Source organism: Oncorhynchus tshawytscha, linkage group LG08 (genome assembly GCF_018296145.1).
Source record: "Oncorhynchus tshawytscha isolate Ot180627B linkage group LG08, Otsh_v2.0, whole genome shotgun sequence".
In the NCBI taxonomy this organism is placed as follows: Eukaryota; Metazoa; Chordata; class Actinopteri; order Salmoniformes; family Salmonidae; genus Oncorhynchus; species Oncorhynchus tshawytscha.
In genome coordinates, this window is record NC_056436.1 from 62987852 (window position 1) to 63011463 (window position 23612).

General features: G+C 47.3%; 2 protein-coding genes across 5 annotated transcripts in view; one reads left to right on the top strand and one right to left on the bottom strand.

The window, feature by feature from the left end:
- Positions 1 to 27: 27 nt before the first annotated feature.
- Positions 28 to 15743, top strand: LOC112256132 (F-box and WD repeat domain-containing 11-B). 4 transcript variants are annotated; one of them, XM_024429144.2, is made up of 14 exons: positions 28 to 179; positions 2310 to 2414; positions 7512 to 7583; positions 9481 to 9703; positions 9868 to 10054; positions 10133 to 10223; positions 10547 to 10684; positions 11079 to 11197; positions 12273 to 12522; positions 12700 to 12818; positions 14402 to 14512; positions 14606 to 14684; positions 14759 to 14923; positions 14989 to 15743. In XM_024429144.2, the coding sequence occupies exons 1-13, from the start codon at positions 141 to 143 to the stop codon at positions 14918 to 14920; spliced, it is 1695 nt and encodes a 564-aa protein (XP_024284912.2). In that variant the 5' UTR covers positions 28 to 140; the 3' UTR covers positions 14921 to 14923; positions 14989 to 15743. The 4 variants fall into 4 exon arrangements, with proteins under 4 accessions (XP_024284912.2, XP_024284910.2, XP_024284909.2 ...); XM_024429141.2 differs by lacking the exon at positions 2310 to 2414 and having other exon boundaries at positions 32 to 179; XM_024429143.2 differs by lacking the exon at positions 2310 to 2414 and having other exon boundaries at positions 163 to 179; positions 9486 to 9703.
- A 2087-nt stretch (positions 15744 to 17830) lies between these two features.
- LOC112256133 (fibroblast growth factor 18-like) overlaps positions 17831 to 23612 on the bottom strand; it is a 40241-nt gene continuing 34459 nt past the window's right edge. Inside the window, exons 3-5 of the mRNA XM_024429145.2 lie at positions 23210 to 23390; positions 20080 to 20186; positions 17831 to 19837 (exon numbers count right to left, since the gene is read on the bottom strand). Of these exons, the coding sequence (XP_024284913.1) occupies positions 19568 to 19837; positions 20080 to 20186; positions 23210 to 23390 (558 nt within the window). The 3' untranslated portion in view covers positions 17831 to 19567. The remainder of the gene's footprint in view (positions 19838 to 20079; positions 20187 to 23209; positions 23391 to 23612) is intronic.

Consider the following 23612-nt stretch of genomic DNA (forward strand, 5'->3'; position numbering starts at 1 on the left):
CTGAAGGGAGTGCCCCATCCCCCACTAAACCGCCCTGCCAAGCTGTAGTTTAGGAAGTTAATGACGTCTCTGCATTTGCAGGCCGCCGACGCAGGGTTGGGTTTCTATTTTCACAGCCGGGATTCGGGGGGAACAACAACATGGAGCCGGAGATGGAGGACAACACGTTGGAATTAATGGTAAGCGTTGGTGAGATTAGGTCCCCGGGGTTGCTATTGGGCTCGAAAAGGAACCGTGGAGCCTTGAATCGAAGGCTGGCGGGGTACCAATTCGAACCGACGGTCAGGAGAGCTGGAGGAAAGATGAGGGAGGGCCTGAAAGAGCAATGTTTTTCCTTGAGTATCCTGGTCCAGCGATTGACTTAGGTCGTCGACACCTAACTATATTTCAAAGTGACAGGACAGTCCATTCCCTTTCCAGTGGATAATTTGAACCAGTAACATGTAAAAAACAACAAAAAACAAGTCGAAAGGTTACTGAAAGTCGTCCGCTGCAGAAAGCCAAGATTTTCGGGGTAGCGTTTCACTGCAGTGACGCTGCGCCACACGGCCCAGTGTGTCATAGTTAGTTAGCTAACTAGTTAGCCTGTTAGCTATGGACACAACATACATGACTAGCTATAAACATGTATATTAAGATCATCATATAAACAGAATGAAGCGTGTTGCCCCCACCCCTCTTCAATGTCGATATGCTATTGTAGCTAGTGTGCGTGTTTATAAAGCTGCGTAGAAGGAAGTGGGCATCAACATTAACTAGTTAGAAAGAGGTATTTAAATGGTTAACTCCATTACTAACGTAGCTAGTAGTTGGGCACCCTGACATTATGGTGTTGTGATTCATTAATCATTTCAATTTACTTGACACTCAGTAGCTTCATTTTGACAGCTACATAAATGCCAGCTGTCTAAGTTAGCTAGCTATTGATGTTTGGTTTTTCATCTTGTCGTCATTTACCAAGGTAGCTAACGTTAGTTCGCAGTATTCATTGGTAGCTGATTAGCTAGTTGGCTGAACTAGACACATGATCCGCCCAAAAGACACTTTATTTCGGGGGGTTATAGCTGTTGACCCAGAGTTCTAGTTTGTTAGTGGTTGGTCTTACATCATTTTTGCTAGAGGACGTCAGCTAATTACCAGTCTTGACAGGCAAATGTGAGAGCTAGCTAGAAGCTGTAAACAGAGTTTATAGTAGAGTAAGGGGGATACCTAGTCAGTTGTACAACTGAAATGTCTTGCGTAAGCCTGATATTTACAGTAAAATGGTCTGATCAAAAGTAACTGATTTGGTTCCAGCCAGCAGAGAAAGTGAAATTCCACAGAACAAGACTGTCTCCTCACACCACAGCAAGGATGGCATTACTTTCATGCTGAATCAGAAATTAGTAATACTCTCTGAAGTGATTCACCTGTAACTAACTAATGAATCTGTCAGGACTTGAGTTTTCCATTTTCCTATTTAGGTAAACGTCACACCCCTCTCTAAAACACAACTACTTTAAAATTAGCCCTGCAAGTAAACTACATTGAACTTGAGTTAGGACATGTTCCATGTTCCTGATCTCTTTACCATCCGGCCTACCCAGGTGTAGCCTTTCCCCAACCTAGGCCATATTATATGGCCTACTTTCACTGAATTGTTTTGCAATGTACACTCATGTTGGGTTTGTTCTAGATTTTTTTCTGTGTGTGTCTGCATTTTGTCCCTATGTAAATCACTAACCACTTCCATAGTGTGAGGATGGCAGAGCAGAGGGCAGGGCATTAACACAAATCAGAGGGCAGAAAATTGACCAACATGCCTGTTGCCCCTCCCACTCCTCTTCCTATCCCCACCCACTTCATGTCTAATAATGCTTTTGTATGTCTAACTATGCCTTGTGTTTGAAAGTGTGTGTGTTTTTGTGCTCACTGTGCAAATGTGCTTGTAGTTCTAATACTGGTTTTTCCCCTCACTACCCCCAACTCCTCCTCCCTTCTCTTCTCCTCATCCTCAAACACTTGTTTGGCTACACATCTCTCCTCAACACCAATCTATTCTTTCCTCTCCTATTCTGTTTGGTCATCATTGTCTTCACTCCATTTCTCCCACTTTTTAATTTTTTTTAATCTACGTATTCTTTCCCTCTGTCTCGGACCCTCTTCCTTCTGCTGCGGTCTTATCTATCATCTAAACCTCATCTCCTTTCCTCCCCTTCATCTCCCTTGTTCCCTCATCTTTTCCTCTCTCTCCTCATCTCCCTTTCTCTCCCCCCCTGTCTCATTCCTGTTTTCTCTCCTTTCATTCCTCTCCTCTCTCTCTCTCACAGAGCTCTGTGCCTCGCTCTCTCTGGCTGGGCTGCTCCTCGGTGGCAGAGAGTTTGTGTGCACTCAGGTGCCTGCAGAGCATCCCCTCTACCCGGGCTCACAACCAGGTTCTGCTACTCTCTCCTCTTAATTCTGACCGACCTACCTGCTGCCCCACTCTCCTCCTCCCTCCTCTTCACCCCCTAACACCACACCACCACGTACTGTGTCCTGCATCCTCCCATTGGCCCTTTTGCCTTCCCGCCTCTCCCTCCCCCACAATCTGCTCTTCTCTCAGGCACCTCTCTGGCATCTTCTGCTCCAAGGTAGATCCAGGCCAGCTTCCAAAAGATTGTTAACGTTACTCCATAAACTGAACATTGATGATAAACCACTGTGAGCGTAATAGGCTAATACATGAATCACAGGAACAGGCTTCTATCAAGCCTGGCCAAACCTTGCAAGTACTGATCGAAGTGAAAGTTAAGCTTCCGGTAGCTAGGCTACGTCTCTCCCTCCCTCGCAACTGTAAAGAGGAAGCATTTTATGTTTTTATTTTTGATAAAACAAACAAATAAGCCAGATTCTGTGGTTATTGCACAACTTCATCTGGTAAAAATTGTTCAGTTAATCTGAATCAGAATTGCGGCGTTGGCTGTGGGGACAATAAGGATAGGCTAACAGAGCATGTTGCCTGGGGAGCAGTGTGAGGTTGCCTGGAGGTGTGTAGAACTGGGGGGTGCCAAACCTGCCTGTTAGGCGTAGTGAGGCTCCGTGGTATGCTTGCCTGGGTGTCACTTGCTGCCTGCCCCTATGGCCTAGGCTGCTCTCTCTACACCACCGGTCTGTCTGCTTTGTACTGAACTGCTAGTGTCTGCATCAGCCCTGACCTTGTCTGTGTACCCGTCTGTCTGTGTACCCGTCTGTCTGTCCTGTTACTATTGGTTTAAAACTGTGGTCTCCAACTGGTTGATCAACTGGTCGATGTCCAAGGCGTTCCTAGTTGATCACCAAACATTATTATTTGTTGAGTTAGCAGTCCTAGTGCCGGGAATACCAAGTGTTCCCATTTTTAGCCATTTAATGTATCTGAAGGTAGAACTCCCCTACTCAGCAGGCCCAGAGCATAAATCAAGTGCCCTTATAGGCCTACCACTGGCCAATCAGATAGCTCAGATCACCACGTCTGAACAGTTTCCTGGAGCCATAGACTGTAAAAAGAAGCCTGGAACACACAGCAAAGTTGATACTGTGAGATTTCCAAACTTTTTAAAAAGATGGCTAGAGAGACTCAATGAATACAGAAAAGAGCTGCTGTTTTTGAGCAAGGTCATGTTTAAGTTATTTCAGCACTGTCAAGACTGTTCGTGCATTTCATAGCTTATAAAATGCGTTGTTCTCCCTACTTCCACTCACCCTACAACCAGCACTGCAGCTGTAATGAGCAAAGTGTTCCCATAAGTTTGTATTGTTCATATTAGCGCCTTGGCTTTTTTTAATATCGAGGAATATTTACATTTTTCTGATCGTAGGAGTAACATGAACTGGTGCACGAGACAGAAATAATGCAGTGCAACTTGAGTTTCGCCATCAGCTGGAAGACTGTATCCCCTTTTCTCAGCGGAGGGTGGCGGGACAGTGACTCTGGTGAGAGGCAGCCTAACCACTGCTCCCTCTCTCCCCTCAGACTGATCATCAGATGCAGGTCATCAGTCCAGTAAAAAAAAAGAAAGTGAATTCTTATGCTCCCTTAGCTGTGCCTCAAGTAACACAACAAATGATCTATTAACTTTTTACATTTCAAAATGTTCTGAGAAGAACAACAACATTGGCAGGTCCATTCAAGCAGTGATAATGTATTGGGCCTGTGGCTTAACGCACAAACCTCATTGCTACAGAACTGTTTTTAATTGGTTAATATTGCATAGGCATGACTTTTTGTACATCCTTTTTCTTAATGTAAAATAAAAATCTTACATCGTGACTCAAAGGTTGGTGACCACGAGTCTAAAGCGATACAGTGCAATATGAGTTAGATTTTTGCAGATGAGGTAGCACGTCTATCCTCTGAAAGAAATACCTTGTATGTTTGTCTTCTACCGACATCCATACACACCTGGCCAGGGCTCTCAATAGTCTGACTGGTTCAGATGAAGTGTGTGTAAGAGACACAGACATATTATAAACCTGTGCTATCGTTTCTCCATACAGAACACGTCAGTCATGTTGTCGTTTCTCCATACAGAACACACCAGTCATGTTGTCGTTTCTCCATACAGAACACACCAGTCATGTTGTCGTTTCTCCATACAGAACACGCCAGTCATGTTGTTGTCGTTTCTCCATACAGAACACGCCAGTCATGTTGTTGTCGTCTTCTCCATACAGAACACGCCAGTCATGTTGTCGTTTCTCCATACAGAACACGTCAGTCATGTTGTCGTTTCTCCATACAGAACACGCCAGTCATGTTGTCGTTTCTCCATACAGAACACGCCAGTCATGTTTCTTTCTCCATACAGAACACGCCAGTCATGTTGTTGTCGTTTCTCCATACAGAACACGCCAGTCATGTTGTTGTCGTTTCTCCATACAGAACACGCCAGTCATGTTGTTGTCGTCATACAGAACACGCCAGTCATGTTGTCGTTTCTCCATACAGAACACGCCAGTCATGTTGTTGTCGTTTCTCCATACAGAACACGCCAGTCATGTTGTCGTCGTTCTCCATACAGAACACGCCAGTCATGTTGTTGTCGTCTCTCCATACAGAACACGTCATGTGTTGTTGTCGTTCTCCATACAGAACACGCCAGTCATGTTGTTGTCGTCTCTCCATACAGAACACGCCAGTCATGTTGTTGTCGTCTCTCCATACAGAACACGCCAGTCATGTTGTTGTCGTTTCTCCATACAGAACACGCCAGTCATGTTGTCGTCTTCTCCATACAGAACACGCCAGTCATGTTGTTGTCGTTTCTCCATACAGAACACGCCAGTCATGTTGTCGTTTCTCCATACAGAACACGCCAGTCATGTTGTTGTCGTTTCTCCATACAGAACACGCCAGTCATGTTGTCGTTTCTCCATACAGAACACGCCAGTCATGTTGTTGTCGTCTTCTCCATACAGAACACGCCAGTCATGTTGTTGTCGTTTCTCCATACAGAACACGCCAGTCATGTTGTTGTCGTTTCTCCATACAGAACACGCCAGTCATGTTGTTGTCGTTTCTCCATACAGAACACGCCAGTCATGTTGTTGTCGTTTCTCCATACAGAACACGCCAGTCATGTTGTCGTTTCTCCATACAGAACACGCCAGTCACGCCAGTCATGTTGTCGTTTCTCCATACAGAACACGCCAGTCATGTTGTCGTCTCCATACAGAACACGCCAGTCATGTTGTTGTCGTCTCTCCATACAGAACACGCCAGTCATGTTGTTGTCGTCTCTCCATACAGAACACGCCAGTCATGTTGTTGTCGTCTCTCCATACAGAACACGCCAGTCATGTTGTCGTGTCATGTTGTTGTCGTCTCCATACAGAACACGCCAGTCATGTTGTTGTCAGTCATGTTGTTGTCGTCTCTCCATACAGAACACGCCAGTCATGTTGTTGTCGTCTCTCCATACAGAACACGTCAGTCATGTTGTCGTCTCTCCATACAGAACACGCCAGTCATGTTGTTGTCGTTTCTCCATACAGAACACGCCAGTCATGTTGTTGTCGTTTCTCCATACAGAACACGCCAGTCATGTTGTCGTTTCTCCATACAGAACACGCCAGTCATGTTGTCGTTTCTCCATACAGAACACGCCAGTCATGTGGTTGTCGTTTCTCCATACAGAACACGCCAGTCATGTTGTTGTCGTTTCTCCATACAGAACACGTCAGTCATGTTGTTGTCGTTTCTCCATACAGAACACGCCAGTCATGTTGTCGTCGTTTCTCCATACAGAACACGCCAGTCATGTTGTTGTCGTTTCTCCATACAGAACACGCCAGTCATGTTGTTGTCGTTTCTCCATACAGAACACGCCAGTCATGTTGTCGTTTCTCCATACAGAACACGCCAGTCATGTTGTTGTCGTCTCTCCATACAGAACACGCCAGTCATGTTGTCGTCGTTTCTCCATACAGAACACGTCAGTCATGTTGTTGTCGTCTCTCCATACAGAACACGCCAGTCATGTTGTTGTCGTCTCTCCATACAGAACACGCCAGTCATGTTGTCGTTTCTCCATACAGAACACGTCAGTCATGTTGTTGTCGTTTCTCCATACAGAACACGTCAGTCATGTTGTTGTCGTTTCTCCATACAGAACACGTCAGTCATGTTGTTGTCGTTTCTCCATACAGAACACGTCAGTCATGTTGTTGTCGTTTCTCCATACAGAACACGTCAGTCATGTTGTTGTCGTTTCTCCATACAGAACACGCCAGTCATGTTGTCGTTTCTCCATACAGAACACGCCAGTCATGTTGTTGTCGTCTCTCCATACAGAACACGCCAGTCATGTTGTTGTCGTCTCTCCATACAGAACACGCCAGTCATGTTGTTGTCGTCTCTCCATACAGAACACGCCAGTCATGTTGTTGCTGTTTCTCCATACAGAACACGCCAGTCATGTTGTCGTTTCTCCATACAGAACACGTCAGTCATGTTGTCGTTTCTCCATACAGAACACGTCAGTCATGTTGTTGTCGTTTCTCCATACAGAACACGCCAGTCATGTTGTTGTCGTTTCTCCATACAGAACACGCCAGTCATGTTGTTGTCGTTTCTCCATACAGAACACGCCAGTCATGTTGTTGTCGTTTCTCCATACAGAACACGCCAGTCATGTTGTCGTTTCTCCATACAGAACACGCCAGTCATGTTGTCGTTTCTCCATACAGAACACCCAGTCATGTTGTCGTTTCTCCATACAGAACACGCCAGTCATGTTGTCGTTTCTCCATACAGAACACGCCAGTCATGTTGTTGTCGTTTCTCCATACAGAACACGCCAGTCATGTTGTCGTTTCTCCATACAGAACACGTCAGTCATGTTGTCGTCGTTTCTCCATACAGAACACGTCAGTCATGTTGTCGTTGTCTTTCCATACAGAACACGCCAGTCATGTTGTCGTTGTCTTTCCATACAGAACACGTCAGTCATGTTGTCGTTGTCTTTCCATACAGAACACATCAGTCATGTTGTCGTTGTCTTTCCATACAGAACACGTCAGTCATGGAGTCCCAGAACCACGTAGACGACCTCTCCACAAAGAAAACCACAATTCTCACCAAGGTGTGTAGGTGGATTATGTGTATGTCATCGATGTAATGTGTTTTAGAGATTAAATCATAAAATGTATCAATCATCCTTGAAAAACACTTAAGTTATGACAATGTGAAATTATATTTTAGTGGGAAGGGAACTTGATGTGCATTTGTGTGTGTTAGGGATGTGCAACTTTCCTATTCAAGACGATTGGATCCGTATTTAGAGACATGGTCTACTATACAGGAACGATACGTTTTAGTTTGAAATGATTTGGTTTAACTGTAGAACGATACTATTTGATGCAATATTTTTTTTTTGCTTAAACATTTTCAGTTTTTAAATTTAAAATGTACTGCAGATGGAGCTCATGAGCTGGGCCTTTCGGAGCTGATTCTGTCAGAGCTGACTTCTGTGTGTCAATGTTTTATGTGTATGGTGTATGTACACTATCTATACAAAAGTATTTGGGACACCCCTTTTCAAATTTGTGGATTCAGCTGTTTCAGCCACACCTGTTATTGACAGGTGTATAAAATCGAGCTTCCTGCCATGCAATCTCCATAGACAAACACGGGCAGTAGAATGGCCTTTCTGAAGAACTGTGACATTAAACGTGGCACTGTCATAGGGTGCAACCTTTCCAACAAGTCAGTTTGTCGTGTTTCTGCCCTGCTGAACTGCCCCAGTCAACTGTAAGTGCTGTTATTGTGAAATGGAAACGTCTCGGAGCAACAACGGCTCAGCCGAGAAGTGGTAGGCCACACAAGCTCACAACGGGACCGGTGAGTGCTGAAGCGAGTAAAAATCGTCTGTCCTCGTTTGCAACACTCACTACCGAGTTCCAAACTGCCTCTGAAAGCAACATCAGCACAAGCACTGTTCGGGGGGAGCTTAATGAAATGTGTTTCCTTGGCTAAGCAGCTGCACACAGGCCCAAGATCACCATGCGCAATGCCAAGCGTCGGCTGGAGTGGTGTAAAGCTCGCTGCTATTGGACTCTGGAGCAGTGGAAACACTTTCTTTGAAGTGATGAATCATGCTAAACCATCTGGCAGTCCGACAGACTAATCTAGGTTTGGCAGATGCCAGGATAACGTGCTAACTAAAGTTTGGTGGATGAGGAATAATGGTCTGAGGCTGTTTTTCATGGTTCTGGCCCCTTAGTTCCAGTGAAGGACAATGTTCATGCTACAGAATACAAAGACATTCTAGATGATTCTGTGCTTCCAACTTTGTGGCAACAGTTTGGGAAGGCCCTTTCCTATTTCAGCATGACAATGCCCCCGTGGACAAAGCGAGGACCATACAGAAATAGTTTTGTCAAGATTGTTGTGGAAGAACCACTACCACTGTCAGATTAGAGCCATATGGGACACTAGGCATCTACCGACTCACTGTCAGATTAGAGCCATATGGGACACTAGGCATCTACCGACCCACTACCACTGTCAGATTAGAGCCATACGGGACACTAGGCATCTACCGACCCACTGTCAGGTGCAGATGTAAGATCTGGAGCATGTCGTCTACCTCGCGTTGGTCAGCGTGAGAAGCTGTGCTCGGGTTGACTAGGCTACTGATATTGACTGGGGTTGTTTAGCATGCAAGAAGACAGCTAACTGACTGTCAGTTACATGCAGTGCTACACTGAAGGAGAGGACGCATCAGTTGTCACTAAAGATGAGGTATTTTCAGAAAGTAGAAAGAATGTAAAACGAGGAACAACAAAAGACGTGAACCAGCAATTCCTAAAGTTTGAATCGATTTTCTGATCGACTTATGCTACATTTGGGTTGGTTTGTGGTCCGCTTACCAATGCACTTGTTTTAAACATTTGAATTGGGGAGCGATGCGTATCAGGGAGTCATTACATCCCGTGTGTGTGTGTGTGTCAGTAACACCTCTGTCCTCTCCCTGTCAGCTTAGTAATGGTCCTGTAATGACAGGCTCTCGTAAGCGTCCGTCAGAGGGGAACTGTGACAAGGAGAAGGAGCAGTGCATCGCCCTGTTTGACCAATGGTCTGAGACTGACCAGGTGGAGTTTGTAGAACACCTCATCTCCCATATGTGCCACTACCAACACGGCCACATCAACTCCTACCTCAAACCCATGCTTCAACGTGACTTCATCACAGCACTGCCAGGTAACACACACACACGTTAAGATTCTCCAACAAACTAATTTGAATGCTTACAACACACACCACTGACTTCTGAACTCTCACACACTCATCCACACACATTCAGATCTTCTCCTACACTGAGTCACACTTGCACCTTCTTTCTCCCCCTCTGTATTTCTCTCTAGCCCAGGGTCTGGACCACATAGCAGAGAACATCCTGTCGTTCCTGGACGCACAGTCTCTGTGCTCCGCGGAGCTGGTGTGTAAGGAGTGGCAGAGGGTGATCTCAGAGGGCATGCTCTGGAAGAAACTCATAGAACGCATGGTCCGCACAGACCCCCTCTGGAAAGGCCTGTCAGAGAGGCACCAGTGGTGAGCGGGCACACACTCAAATAATTTAACTTCTTTTGAATTCTGAAATTTGGCTTAATGTTCTGTCCGTCATCTAAGGGAGAAGTATCTGTTCAAGAACCGAACGACAGAAGTCCCGCCCAACTCCTACTACCACTCTCTCTACCCCAAGATCATCCAGGACATAGAGGTAAGACTGGAGCTCCGTCCACAAACAAACCCTAGCCCCTTGGTTTCATAGGGCTCTGGTGTAAAGTAGTGTACTCTAGAGGGAATGCCATTTGGAAGTGTTGTGTACCTATAGACCTTGACAAGGCTGATTACCTTGATGGAAAAGAGATCTTTTTCTCTCTCACCTTGTTTTTCTCCCCATCAGTCTCCATCTCTTGTTTTTCCCTCTCTCACATATCCACTCCTTTCTCTCTCTCCTCTACCTGCCCTGTTGTCTTGTGTATCCCTTCTCTCTTCTTCCCACTCCCTGTGAACCCCCCCTGGTCTCCTCTTTCTGTGTAGACTATTGAGGCTAACTGGCGGTGTGGCAGACACAACCTACAGAGGATCCAGTGTCGGTCAGAGAACAGTAAAGGAGTCTATTGCCTCCAGTACGACGACGATAAGATCATCAGTGGCCTTAGAGACAACTCCATAAAGGTGTGTGTGTGTGTGTGTGTGTGTGCGACTGTGCTTATCTTTTTGACAGGACAAGATGGATGAATCATCATGGTATTTATTACCTTTGAAATGAAACAGCAGCTTGTCTTTCTCTGAGAACAGACATGAATTAAAATATGAAAGGAGTAATTGTTCCACTCATCTTTTCTGGAGGGAGAAAGGGAGGGGTGTGAGTATTTGTCTTTATTCTTTTAAGGGGGGGGGACTGTGTCTGACTGAGGTACCCAGGAAAGGCTTGCCTGCCCAGCTCCAGAGCTGCAGTACAAAGAGATGCCTCCACGCTGCAGGGAAATGGAGCATGGTCAATACTCTGAGACCAGCTCATTCTTACCTTGACCCAAATCTCCTGCTCTCTGTTTCTCTGTGTGTGTAGATCTGGGACAAGCAGTCTCTGGAGTGTCTGAAGATCCTGACGGGTCATACAGGCTCTGTGCTCTGTCTGCAGTATGATGAGAGAGTCATTGTCACTGGCTCCTCCGACTCCACTGTCAGGTATGACCCAGCTGTCATCATACACGCACGCTTAGGCTTCGTCCGAATGGCACCTATTCACTCTGTAGTGCACTAGTTTTGACCAGGACCTATAGGTTTCACTACTGTATATGGAGAATACAGTGGCATTTTGGGACAACTTTATGATACCTCCACACCTATCTAACTGCGATATGACTTCTTCACCGTCTCCACATCGCTCTGCTTTACCCCATTCCTTTAGCCATCTGTGATCTGTCTTCAATCACTGTCCCAAATGGCAGCTTATTCCCTATGAAATGCATTGCTTTTGACCAGGGCCCATAGGGATCTGGTCTAAAGTAATGCACTATGTAGGGAATAGCGTACCATTTGGGACGCGATCACACACTGTGTCACGGTTAGTTTCAACTGTCACACTAGCCAGCCCTCTGAGGAGCCAAACATGGAGAGACTTCTGGTTGCACTCTGCCTTGAGATTTCGCTATATGTCTGAGAACTTCCTCCTCACGTATTATAGCTAGTGTGTTACACTGCTATCCACCATCTGTGAATGCCAGTCTCTACCACACTTCATACAGTCTGTGCAATTGTCTGTAAACACACACTGATTGTAGGCATTGCCTGAAGAGCGCTTTTTCAATTAAATCGTCAACAGTTGCCACCCTCCAGGGTAGGTCTATCTTTGACAGTGTAAAAATTGTGACGGACTGTTGAGTGATCGTCAAGATGGTTAGCTAACATTTTCACAATGCTCAACATGAGGCAAGACTGTGTGCCAACACATGGCAGTGCCTGCTGCATACGGACACTCAACCTTCACACACTCATTACTTCACTCTCCCTTAGGTATCCATGGAAAATGTGACTTCACTTCCTTAGCAGCGGCTTGACGGGCACTTGATTCCAGTGTGTGTTCTGAGTGCGTGTTTGATCCCCTCTCCCTGGCGAGCAGTGGAACTCATAAAAAACGTTCTTAATGGCTGGTCCGTGTGTGTGTGACTGGGACTCGGTGTTGTTTTCACCAATAAGTCCCCCCCCTCCCTATCATATCCCTCTTGCCCTTGACACACTCTCTCCTCCCCCGTCCGTTCAGGGTGTGGGACGTGACGTCAGGTGAAGTACTGAACACTCTGATCCATCACAACGAGGCGGTGCTCCACCTGCGCTTCTGCAACGGTCTGATGGTGACGTGTTCCAAGGACCGCTCCATCGCCGTGTGGGACATGGCCTCGCCCACCGACATCAGCCTCCGGCGCGTCCTCGTGGGGCACCGAGCCGCCGTCAACGTGGTCGACTTCGATGACAAATACATTGTGTCGGCGTCTGGAGACCGCACCATTAAGGTGTGAGGGGTGTGTGGGAGAACGGTGTGATTAGATCAATCTTGGTATATAGAATATGGGGCTTCTGTGTATGTTTGTGCACATTGAGTATTTCAATGTCTATACAGTAGTGGATATTGGTTTTTCATATTGATGTGGGGGGGGGCATCATATCAGTGTCTCTGCTGCCCCCTGCAGGTGTGGAGCACCAGTACGTGTGAGTTTGTGCGCACTCTAAACGGACACAAGCGAGGCATCGCCTGCCTGCAGTACAGAGACAGACTAGTGGTCAGCGGCTCCTCAGACAACACCATACGGTAGGGGTGTGTGTTTTCTAGTTTCACTAGGTTTACGTGGTGCTGTGGGACTGGTGTCTGAGTAAAATGTCTGTCGGTCATGAGACATGGTTCGCACAAGGTGCTTGGAAGTGCTTAAATCTAGGTACTGGAGTACCTTGAAAATGAGACATTTTCTTAAAGAACAGATAATGATTAAATATGTCGGAGTAATGTATTGGTCTTTCAAATTAATTTCCAGGCAGACAATGTAGTTTTATTTCCTCACGTGTTTCGCATTCTGGTTTCCAGGCGTGCTCGCTCATTCCACCCACACTGCCCCTCAGCCAGGCAGGTACAGAACTGATTGATTAGGTGCTGCCAAACGTCATATCGATAGCTAAAATGCTGGGCAAATGTAGATTCAATGCTACCTTTTGTGCGCATGGAAAAGGTCTAGGATCTTTTATTTCAGCTCATGAAACATCGACCAACACTTTTTAAATGTTGTGTTTTTATATATTTGTTCAGTGTAGTTTACCTACTTTTTTACCACATCACTGGACCCAACCAACCCACACCGTGTAAGAAATGCGTCGGACTGGAGAGCCACATGAAGGGGGGCCCTGGAGAGCCACATGAAGGGGGGCCCTGGAGAGCCACATGAAGGGGGGGCCCTGGAGAGCCACAACGCTGTATCTTGTGCTGGCGCCAGTTCAACATTGTGACTTTTTCCCCTTCAACCTCCAGAGCTTTTTTGCTGATCGCCTCATTCACGGGATGCCCGTGATATTCTGCTTTACCAAGCAGCAGGCGTGCTCCTCCTGTTCACGTGCAGTTTCCCCTCACACAGCCCACGTGCAGTTTCCCCTCACACAGCCCACGTGCAGTTTCCCCTCACACAGCCCACGTGCAGTTTCCCCTCACACAGCCCACGTGCAGTTTCCCCTCACACAGCCCACGTGCAGTTTCCCCTCACACAGCCCACGTGCAGTTTCCCCTCACACAGCCCACGTGCAGTTTCCCCTCACACAGCCCACGTGCAGTTTCCCCTCACACAGCCCACGTGCAGTTTCCCCTCACACAGCCCACGTGCAGTTTCCCCTCACACAGCCCACGTGCAGTTTCCCCTCACACAGCCCACGTGCAGTTTCCCCTCACACAGCCCACGTGCAGTTTCCCCTCACACAGCCCAGCTGACCGGAGACACTAAAACTGCCAGTCAGAAGCAAGGTGCTTTTTCGTAGCTATTAAATGGTAGCTTCCCAAAGGCCCAATAAACACAGTCATTAAGCTGGAATGGTTGACTAATGTGAATAGGAAATGTGTGTTCACCAGAGTCCCAAAACTCTGCTCATCAATACTATTACATCATCAATACTGACTGTGTCATGTATGTCAATAATACATTGTTTCACTACTCCAACTTTCAAGTAGTAATGGGTACAAATTTTGTTTTGTTAAGAATGAGGTTGAAAGACCATTCTGGTGGTGACTAGAAACATTTGCATAATATCAACTATTACAAATGGATGGTCCTTGAAAATAAATATTAGTGTGAGGAAGAAGTACTTGAATTTGACTGTATGAACCCTGATGAACTGTAATGTGTGTGTGTGCTCCAGGTTATGGGATATTGAGTGTGGAGCGTGTTTGCGGGTGTTGGAGGGTCATGAGGAACTGGTCCGCTGCATTCGCTTCGACAACAAGAGGATCGTCAGTGGTGCCTACGATGGGTGAGACACAGTAAAACAGTTTACTGATTGATCGTTGTCTTCTTCCAACAAAAACACACACTGCTGTTCTGACCTTGTCTCCTCTCTCTGCAGTAAGATCAAGGTGTGGGATCTGCAAGCTGCTCTGGATCCACGAGCCCCAGCCAGCACCTTGTGCCTGCGCACACTGGTGGTGAGTTTCTGTGTGTGTGTCTCTGTCAAGGTGTTTGAGGTGATTTTCATGGTAATATATGCGTCTGTTTTCAGGAGCACTCGGGACGTGTGTTCCGGCTGCAGTTTGACGAGTTCCAGATCATCAGCAGTTCCCATGACGACACCATCCTCATCTGGGACTTCTTGAATGTGTCGACTAATGGCCAGTCAGAGGGCCGGTCCCCCTCACGGACCTACACCTACATCTCCAGATAGCAGGTAAAAAAACACACACACTGGCTTAAACTCTGGCTTGTAGTTGCTGAACTGTCTCTGTCCTGCAGGTGGTGCCATCACACTGCAGCGAGTCCTGGAGGAGCTGATATCTGATTGGCTGATGGAGTGTGTGTTGCAGAGGCGCTCAACTCGTCTTCTTCCTCATCCTTTTGTCAGTACCCGTTTTCTGACAAGGACTCTCCCACCACACCCCTGAAACATACACACTGCAACGTATGCACACACACACCTGCACGTTCATGTTCTATCACTGGCTTATGTTCCCCAATCTACAGTAACCCACCAACAGTGGACTAGACATATCTTACTCCTTACATTAGTAAATCCCTTCAGAAGTCCTACCTTAAGCTCTAGTTCTTCAGTTCCCAACCCTGCCTAAACATACACGGATGGATAGAGAATGACCTTGGCGCTGCAGAGTGGGAGAGAGAGAGACTCTGTAACTCAGCTCTGAGAGAAGGTGGATGAGAGATGGAGTGAGTAAAGCAGGGAGGGAGGAATAAAGACCCCTCTCACTCCATCTCTCCTGGTTCTTTCGCTTCTTCTGTCTGGAGTGAACACTTGTTCGGGACACACACTCAAGTGTTTGTGTGCGCGTGTGTATGGTGTGTGTGTGTGTGTGTGGAGACTTGGGAAATGCGGTGAAGAGACTGGGCTTGTTGCCGTGGTTGCTGAGGATACAGCGTCCTGGCAACACCTTTTTGTTTTTTCTTTTTGACTCTTACATTCTTACTGTTTTTTATTATTTTGTAATTTTATTTGACAACATTTTGTTCTTATTAAAATCATACTAAGCATTGTAGTTCTCTGTCATTCACTGTTCTATTGGCACTTTTCCTTTCCATCTCTCTGATCCTCTGCTTGTTATGAGAGAATCTGGAACTCTGGGCTCAGTTTAGCTGTAAACTGAGTTGTCTTGTCAAAAAATGTATATTAAAATGATTTTTTTTTAAAGAAATGACATTGTGAATAAAGTACTTGGCAGTGGTGGTGCGTTGAGCCAACTAGAGTGTGTGTTACATCAGTGAGTGTACCCAGATGTTAGTCTGTCCTTAATGACCATTTCAACTTCATTGCAGATATGGTGAATGTCTGCTCTTCTGAACTTTGCCAGGAGGTGGTGCTTTAACCCCAGTTTATCACTGAGCGCGTCATGGTGAAACACTAGTCGTAACCATGTTACTCCTCTTATCGATTACAACTGGTTCTAATACACTACCCACTCTTATGGACAGGAAACGTGTCATTTTCCTTATTGACAAATGTGGTTTCCCATAGCAACAGTACTGGAGATGGGAGTACAGTTTTGATAGACATTGTACCTGCAGTGGTTGCTGATATAATGATCTTGTTCCAGGTTGTACTGTAGTTTCAAATGCCAGAGTTCAAACTACAACCTGCAAAGCTTGGCTGTGTCCCAAATTACACCCTGGTCAAAAGTAGTGCATTTAATTTAGGGATCCATTCGGGACACATGCCGTCTCCTATTGATGATTGGGGTAGCTGAGACTCTTTGGGTAGAGGTGGGGAGCATATGTACTGTAGAAACTGGCTCCATACCGATAGCTGTTATCCTTCACCATCGAATGGGTAGATTCAACTTGTTTATTGGAAGTATTGTGGAGAGTGTGAGCGAAAAGCAAAGGGTTCCTGTTGTGGGATATGATACTGTGTTTAGTATAGCACAGAGGTAGAATTACTGGTGTCGTCTGGATTTGTGTGAGACTGTTTAGAGTATGGGTGTGTGTGCTTCCTCTGCGTCTGGGATTTTGGCCCATCAGTTCTGCAGCTCTCAGGTCACTGCTCTGGTCTCACGCACATATTTGGCATTCTTTCCCCGACATGATTACCATACACCTTCCAGTCCGGAATGGCTCTGTGGAATATTTCCATAATGCCAAGTGGAACTGCAGCGACTTTCCAGAATCCCCCCCCACTATTCAGATTCTTTCCTCTGCTGCTCCTTCCTCGGACTCCTCGGGTACAGCCCTTTTCCCCCCTGAGTCAGCTGTTTGTATCTGCCGACGTGATTGGGTCACTTGGCAGGGATGTTTCTTCAATCACCTCCCGCCAGAGAGGGGTGCGGGAGTGTGTGAGAAGGGCTGCATCTCAATAGCCCGAAGTTGATTGCTCCGTTTCCTTTATTCCTTTCCTTTATCGGCTCAGATATGAAAGAACAGAACAGGTGTAATTAACTGGCCAGTAGACATCCACCATATTGCTGAGTTCCACCTGTCCTGTTTTTACAGATCAGTGTAGATGAAGGAAACGGAGGACTAGTTATAAAAGCAGGTATGGCCAAAAAGCAACTGGAGATGCTCCGCCGTACAAGAACGTAGTAAATCATGGGTCTCTTGGCAGGATGCAAATGAAAAGCTTGACAGACGAGAGTGAGGTGGAGTGCCATTGTGGACACCCTACACTCCCAATGGGGCCAAGAGGATTAAGTCAAGTATAGATTTATTGTGACTGGTGACTCAATCATATCGAAATGCCATGGTAGAATTTTGTGTTGGGATGGTGGTTGTGTGGTGGTTAAGAGGGATGGTTGGTGTCCAGTGTATAGGCCCATGTCAGTGGGTTGAGAGGTAGAATGACAAATAGGATACTACCGCTTTGCAGAAGCCTACCCTATCAGTTATTTTCCACAAAGATCAGTAGTCATGGATATAAGTGCAGTACAAGACCCACAATTTCCAAGAAAGGAAGCCTAGCAGCCCAACGGAAACCTGGGGAAGAACTGTGGAAAAGGAGATGAAGGACTGTGACCTGTCATGGAAAAGAATCCGCAGCAGTCGCGCTCTCTCGTGGAAGATGTATGTTCTATGATGATGAGGATGATGTTGAAGGGTTGTTAACCTGTGTATAGAGGGTCTACGACACAGGAGACGGGCTTCTGTGACCTTTACTGACTTTAGAAAGACTTCAGCAAACAGCTGAAATAAATACATTAAATCATTTTATAATAACAATTATAGTGACAATCATAGTAAGATTGCTTATTTTGTTTTTTTTGTCATCTTTATATATAACTTTTCATAAATTGTTCCCTTTAATATTTTGTGTATGAGACTTTGGTGCTTTAGTGAATGTCCTGGTAGCAGCATTCTGTATCCATGGTATCGCACAGGAGCGTCATCCCCTGGGTCGTTTCTATAGCAACGCTAATATGAAGAGAAGGCCCCCTCCCCCCCATGCACCCGTCATCACCCTCTGGTCCTATAAGAAGAGGGAATTCTGTCCTGGGGGTGGGACTTGGGGAGTTGATATGTCGCTGGTCTCCAGTTGTCTTTGGTGGTCATTAGAGTTTGTTTATTTTGGGTGCAGCTTGGTTTGTACATTCTGGTTCTTAAAGCTTCAGTCCCTTTAGTGAGTCGTTGGGGGAGGTTATACAGGGCAGATTCCCGCCAAACAGCTTCACAAATGGTCTTTGGTGCCCTTACACTGACACATACACTCACACAATGTACATACATTCATTCACACAGATTCTCCTCGCCAGAGGAGTGAGGCAGAGAGAAGTGCATCCAAAGCAGTCCATCCATTCCACCACGGTGCCATTCTGGCCTGTTCTGTGGCTTTATCCTCCGCTTCACTGACTTCCTGTGTTCCTCTTCCTGTTTCCTGTTTGTCCACCTGTTGCTCCACCATTTCTCTCATGGTGCCACTGTCCCATAGACCTCCAGTCTGTTCCCCAGTCTGTCCCCCTCTCTGTCAGTCTGTCCTTCTGTCTGTCTGTCTCTCGTCTCGTTGTCTTTCGCTCCATCATTGGCGATCATCCAGTCCTGGACAGTGTTGGATAGCTGCTCTGGTCCAAGCCTGGGAGAAAGGTTGGGGCTATTGCAGTGTCGCTAGCTTAGCTACATTTTAACCTTCAAAGTGATTTTAAGGAGTTTAAACACACTGAAGACATTCTTGTTTTATCAGAGCAATCACGTTTACCTTAACGCAGAGATGCGTGCTAAACCAGCCAAGTGACCAGTTTTCGTATGTTTGTTCTAAAGCAGAGCTTAACAGGCCACTGCTAAGGGACAGTGCAATAGCACCGTTCTGTTCAAGCTTGGGGGTTGGAGGGAAACGAGGCCTACATAAGGTGGAAAGCCTGGGCGTCAGTTTAGCTACCTTTCAGGGGCCTTGTCATAGCTTCTGGGCCTTGCAGGGGAGTGGGCCAGGTCGATGGGCTAGTAGCAGGGCTATAGGCTTGTTCTATTTTGTTAGTACTTTCATTTGATTATTTTATGATGTGAAGCACTTTGTTACTTGTATTGAAAAGCGCTATACAAATAAAGTTATTATTAGTGGCCTTCAGTCAATGGACAGAAATAGTGAACCCTGGGGCAGTGACAGGTAGTAGGGACAAGTGTCAAGTTAGGGGGTGTACTGTGCTAGTAGCCCAGTTAGTAGGCCTACCAGCCAGGGTCTGGAGAAGAGTACATGTTGTCCCAGTAGGTGGGGTCAGGTGGTAAGGAGTGTTTGTGTAGCACTGGTCCATTATCTATTAGCTTCAGAAACAGGTGCAGTTGATGTTAGCCGGGTCCAATGGCGCTAATTAGCCACTTATCATGTGGAAAAGCAGGTACAGGCGGCAATGGGCAGTAGATGGATGGTAGCCGTTAGCGTTAGCTGCTAGCGGGTCCCGGGGGCACGGACCCTCTTACTCCTCTTGTTGACTGTTGTGAAGCGGAAGGGCGTGGTTTCGGGGTACTCCCCTGGTGGGAAGCGCTTCATAAAGTGGACGTCCTGCTGGTTGGGCAGCGTGTGGGGGCCGCGGCGAGGGCGCCCCCGCTTGGTGAAGCCCACGTACCAGCCGGCGTATCGCGCCGACATTAGTGCGGTGTAGTGGTTCTCCAGAACCTTTTCTACAAACACACAGTCTTGACTTTTATTACTGGCCTTCTGAGAGAACAGAGAAATGACCACACACACACACACACACACACACACACACACACACACACACACACAGGAGGAGAAAAGAGAAGCAGGTCAGCAATCCATGGAATTTATTAAATCTAAACTAAAAGGAAGGCTCAGGAATGCTTCAAAACAGTACTTTTTCAGAATGTTGTTGTGATTCATGCCATAAGCCTCTGATGCTGTAATTGTTGGAGAACATGAGAGACTAGAAAAGGTCTCACCTTTCCCACCAGCTTGCCACGGCGGTTCATGCACAGGTAGAAGTTGGTCTCTTTGCCGCGGATTCTCACCTGGCTACCAAAGGTGTCAGCCTCCACTACAAGCTGGGCTTGTGAAGGGACAGACAGAGAGACAGACAGACGTTAGAGCCACAGACAGATAGAGAGAGGGACAGAGACAGACAGAGGAACACAGACAGAGGGCAGGCAGATGTTAGAGCCACTGTCTGACTGACAGGCAGACAGTCAGAGCAACAGATATAGTCTACATTAAACTAACAGATAAATGACAGACAAATATCAAAGTGAGAACAGAAAGAGCGATAGACATACATTTGGGTGAGCAGATGGTTGGTTGTCAGATAAGCCTGTTTACAAGAGACTGGTCACCACAAATCGGGCTTGTAAAAAAAGATCCAAGCAGACGTAAGGACAGCCCGACACAGCTAGGTGTGAGGGTGTGGTGTGGTGTGGTGTGAGGTTGTGGTGTGGTGTGGTGTGATGTGGTGTGAGTTTGTGGTGTGGTGTGAGCGTAAGTGTGAGTGTGTGGTGTAGTCTACGTGTGTGAGTGTGTGGTGTGAATATGTGGTGTGGTGTGAATATGTGGTGTGGTGTGGTGTGAGTATGTGGTGTGGTGTGAGTATGTGGTGTGAGTGTGTGATGGTGTGGTGTGAGTGTGTGGTATGGTGTTAGTGTGTGGTGTGTGGTGTGAGGGTGGTGTGAGTGAAAGCGTGTGGTGTGGGGTGTGGTGTGAATGTGTGGTGTGGTGTGAGTGTGTGGTGTGGTGTTAGTGTGTGTGGTGTGGTGTGAATGTGTGGTGTGAGTGTGTGGTGTGGTGTGAGTGTGTGGTGTGTGGTTCGGTGTAAGTGTGTGGTATGTGTTCATCATTCCATTGTGAAGCTGATTCGGTGTGTAATATAGTCCTTCTCTCTTGTAATAACACTGTCCTGACTCCATGGCTTTAGAGAGTGCGTGTGCCTGTTTAAAAAATAAATCCCTAAAATGGTTCCTACATGACCTTAGTCAACAAAGGGGTCACAAGAAATCAATACTCTTCTTTCTCCCTGTTCCTCTCTCCCCCTCTACATGTGTATACCTTCACCCCTCCCCTCCTCTCTCTCCCCCTCTACATGTTACACCTTTACCCCCCCCACCCCTCCCCTCCTCTCTCCCCCTCTACATGTTTATACCTTCACCCCCCTCTCCCCCTCTACATGTTACACTTTCACCCCTCCTCCCCCCCCTCTACATGTTACACCTTCACCACTCCCCTCCTCTCGCTCCCCCTCTACATGTTTACACCTTCACCCCTCCCCTCCTCTCTCTCCCCCCCTCTACATGTTTACACCTTCACGCCTCCCTCCCTCTCCCCCCTCTCCCCCCTCTACATGTTTATACCTTCACGCCTCCCCCTCTCTCTCCCCCTCTACATGTTACACTTTCACCCCTCCCCTCCCCTCTCTCCCCCTCTATGTTTACACCTTCACCCCTCCCCTCCCTCTCTCCCCCTCTACATGTTTACACCTTCACCCCTCCCCTCCTCTCTCCCCCCTCTACATGTTTACACCTTCACGCCTCCCCTCCTCCCCCCTCTACATGTTACACCTTCACCCCTCCCCTCCTCTCTCCCCCTTGTTACACCCACCCCTCCCCTCCCCTCCTCTCTCTCCCCCTCTACATGTTTACACCTTCACCCCCCCCCTCCTCCTCTCTCCCCCTCTACATGTTACACCTTCACCCCTTCATCCCCCCTCTCTCCCCCTCTACATGTTTACACCTTCACGCCTCCCTCCCCTCCTCCTCCCCCTCTACATGTTTACACCTTCACCCCTCCCCTCCCCTCTCTCCCCCCTCTACATGTTTACACCTTCACCCCCCTCCCCTCCCCCTCTACATGTTACACCTTCTCCCCCTCCCCTCTCTCCCCCTCTGTGTTTACACCTTCACGCCCCCCCCCTCCTCCTCTCTCCCCCTCTACATGTTTACACCTTCACCCTCCCTCCCCTCCTCTCTCTCCCCCTCTACATGTTTACCTTCACCCCTCCCCTCCTCTCTCTCCCCCTCTACATGTTATACCTTCATCCCTCCCCTCCTCCTCCCCTCCTCCTTCATCCCTCCCCTCCCCTCCCCTCTACATGTTATACCTTCACCCCTCCCCCCCTCCTCTCTCCCCCTCTACATGTTATACCTTCACCCCTCCCCTCCCCTCTCTCCCCCTCTACATGTTATACCTTCACCCTCCCTCCCCTCTCCCCCCTCTACATGTTATACCTTCACCCTCCCCTTCTCTCTCTCCCCTCCCCATGTTATGTTTACACCTTCACCCCCTCCCCTCCCCTCTCTCTCCCCCCCTCTACATGTTACACCTTCACCCCTCCTCTCTCTCCCCCTCTACATGTTTACACCTTCACCCCTCCCCTCTTTTCTCTGTTTTTCCTCCCACAATGCTTTACTGCCATTGGCTGATGGCATTAACCACAGTCTTCTTTTCTTTGAGAACCATTTGTCAAGAACAGATCTGCTCCTGGAGCAGCAGTACAGCTGCTGGGGTTCAGAGCAGCAGTACAGCTGGCTCCAAGTGGTGTGTTTGTGAAAAGCATGGTTGTGAATGAGAGAGCTGGTAACATGAACCCCATTCGTCTACACAGAGGAATATGAATACCAGCATTAATGCTTTTTCCCTGCATTGATCCTCTGTGGTTAAAGAATGGGTTAGGTATAATTACAAACGGAGAGAGAAAGGGGAAGGGAGGAAGGAGTGGGGAGGGAGGGAGGGAGGGAGGGAGGGAGAGGAGGGGGAGGCAGCCTGCTGTTTTAAACCCAGAGGAGACAACAGGGCGGATGAGAAATCAATGGATAGATTGATGGAGGAGATGCGTTTTTAACACTGACAAACTTTACCTGCTAAGCCTCTCTCCCTCTCTTTCTCTTTCACCCTCTCTCTCTTTCTCTGTGTCTCTCTAGTGAATCAGCAGTCAGTTGATGAGGTCTTTGTGCTCCTGAGACAACCCCCCACTGCACCCTGCCAAGACCTGAGGATTGTGCGTGTGTGGGTCTGTCTGTTTCTGTGTGTATGTCTGTGTGTGTGTGTATGTGTGTACGTGTGAGTCTCCATGAGAGTGTGGTGTCTTACCATATTTGTCTCCGTCCTCTCCTCGGGCACTGATGCGTCTACCCAGCACCTGGACGTGTTTGCCGCTGGTGCGACTGTAGAGCTGGTAGACCCGGTGGTGCCGCCGGCTCATAGCATCTCTCACCCGGGTCTGGTTCTCCACGTGCACGCTGAAGTTAACCCCATCCACGCCAAACACCTGCTATACAGGGCACACAGGTACCGATAAGCAAACACCAACTCAAATCAACAGCCAAGATTATAATAAAGTGTACTACTACTGCTGCTGCTACTACTACTACTGCTGTTACTACTACTATTACTGCTGCTAGTACTACTACTACTGCTGCTACTACTACTACTACTGCTGCTACTACAACTACTACTGATGCTACTACTACAGAGGCTGCTGCTGCTACTACTG

Coding starts and splice junctions, on each gene's coding strand:
- LOC112256132 (XM_024429144.2), top strand. CDS start 141: ATGGAGCCGGAGATGGAGGACAACACGTTGGAATTAATG. Junction 10,055..10,132: donor CTGTCAGAGAGGCACCAGTG/GTGAGCGGGCAC, acceptor CCGTCATCTAAG/GGAGAAGTATCTGTTCAAGA. Junction 14,685..14,758: donor TGTGCCTGCGCACACTGGTG/GTGAGTTTCTGT, acceptor GTCTGTTTTCAG/GAGCACTCGGGACGTGTGTT.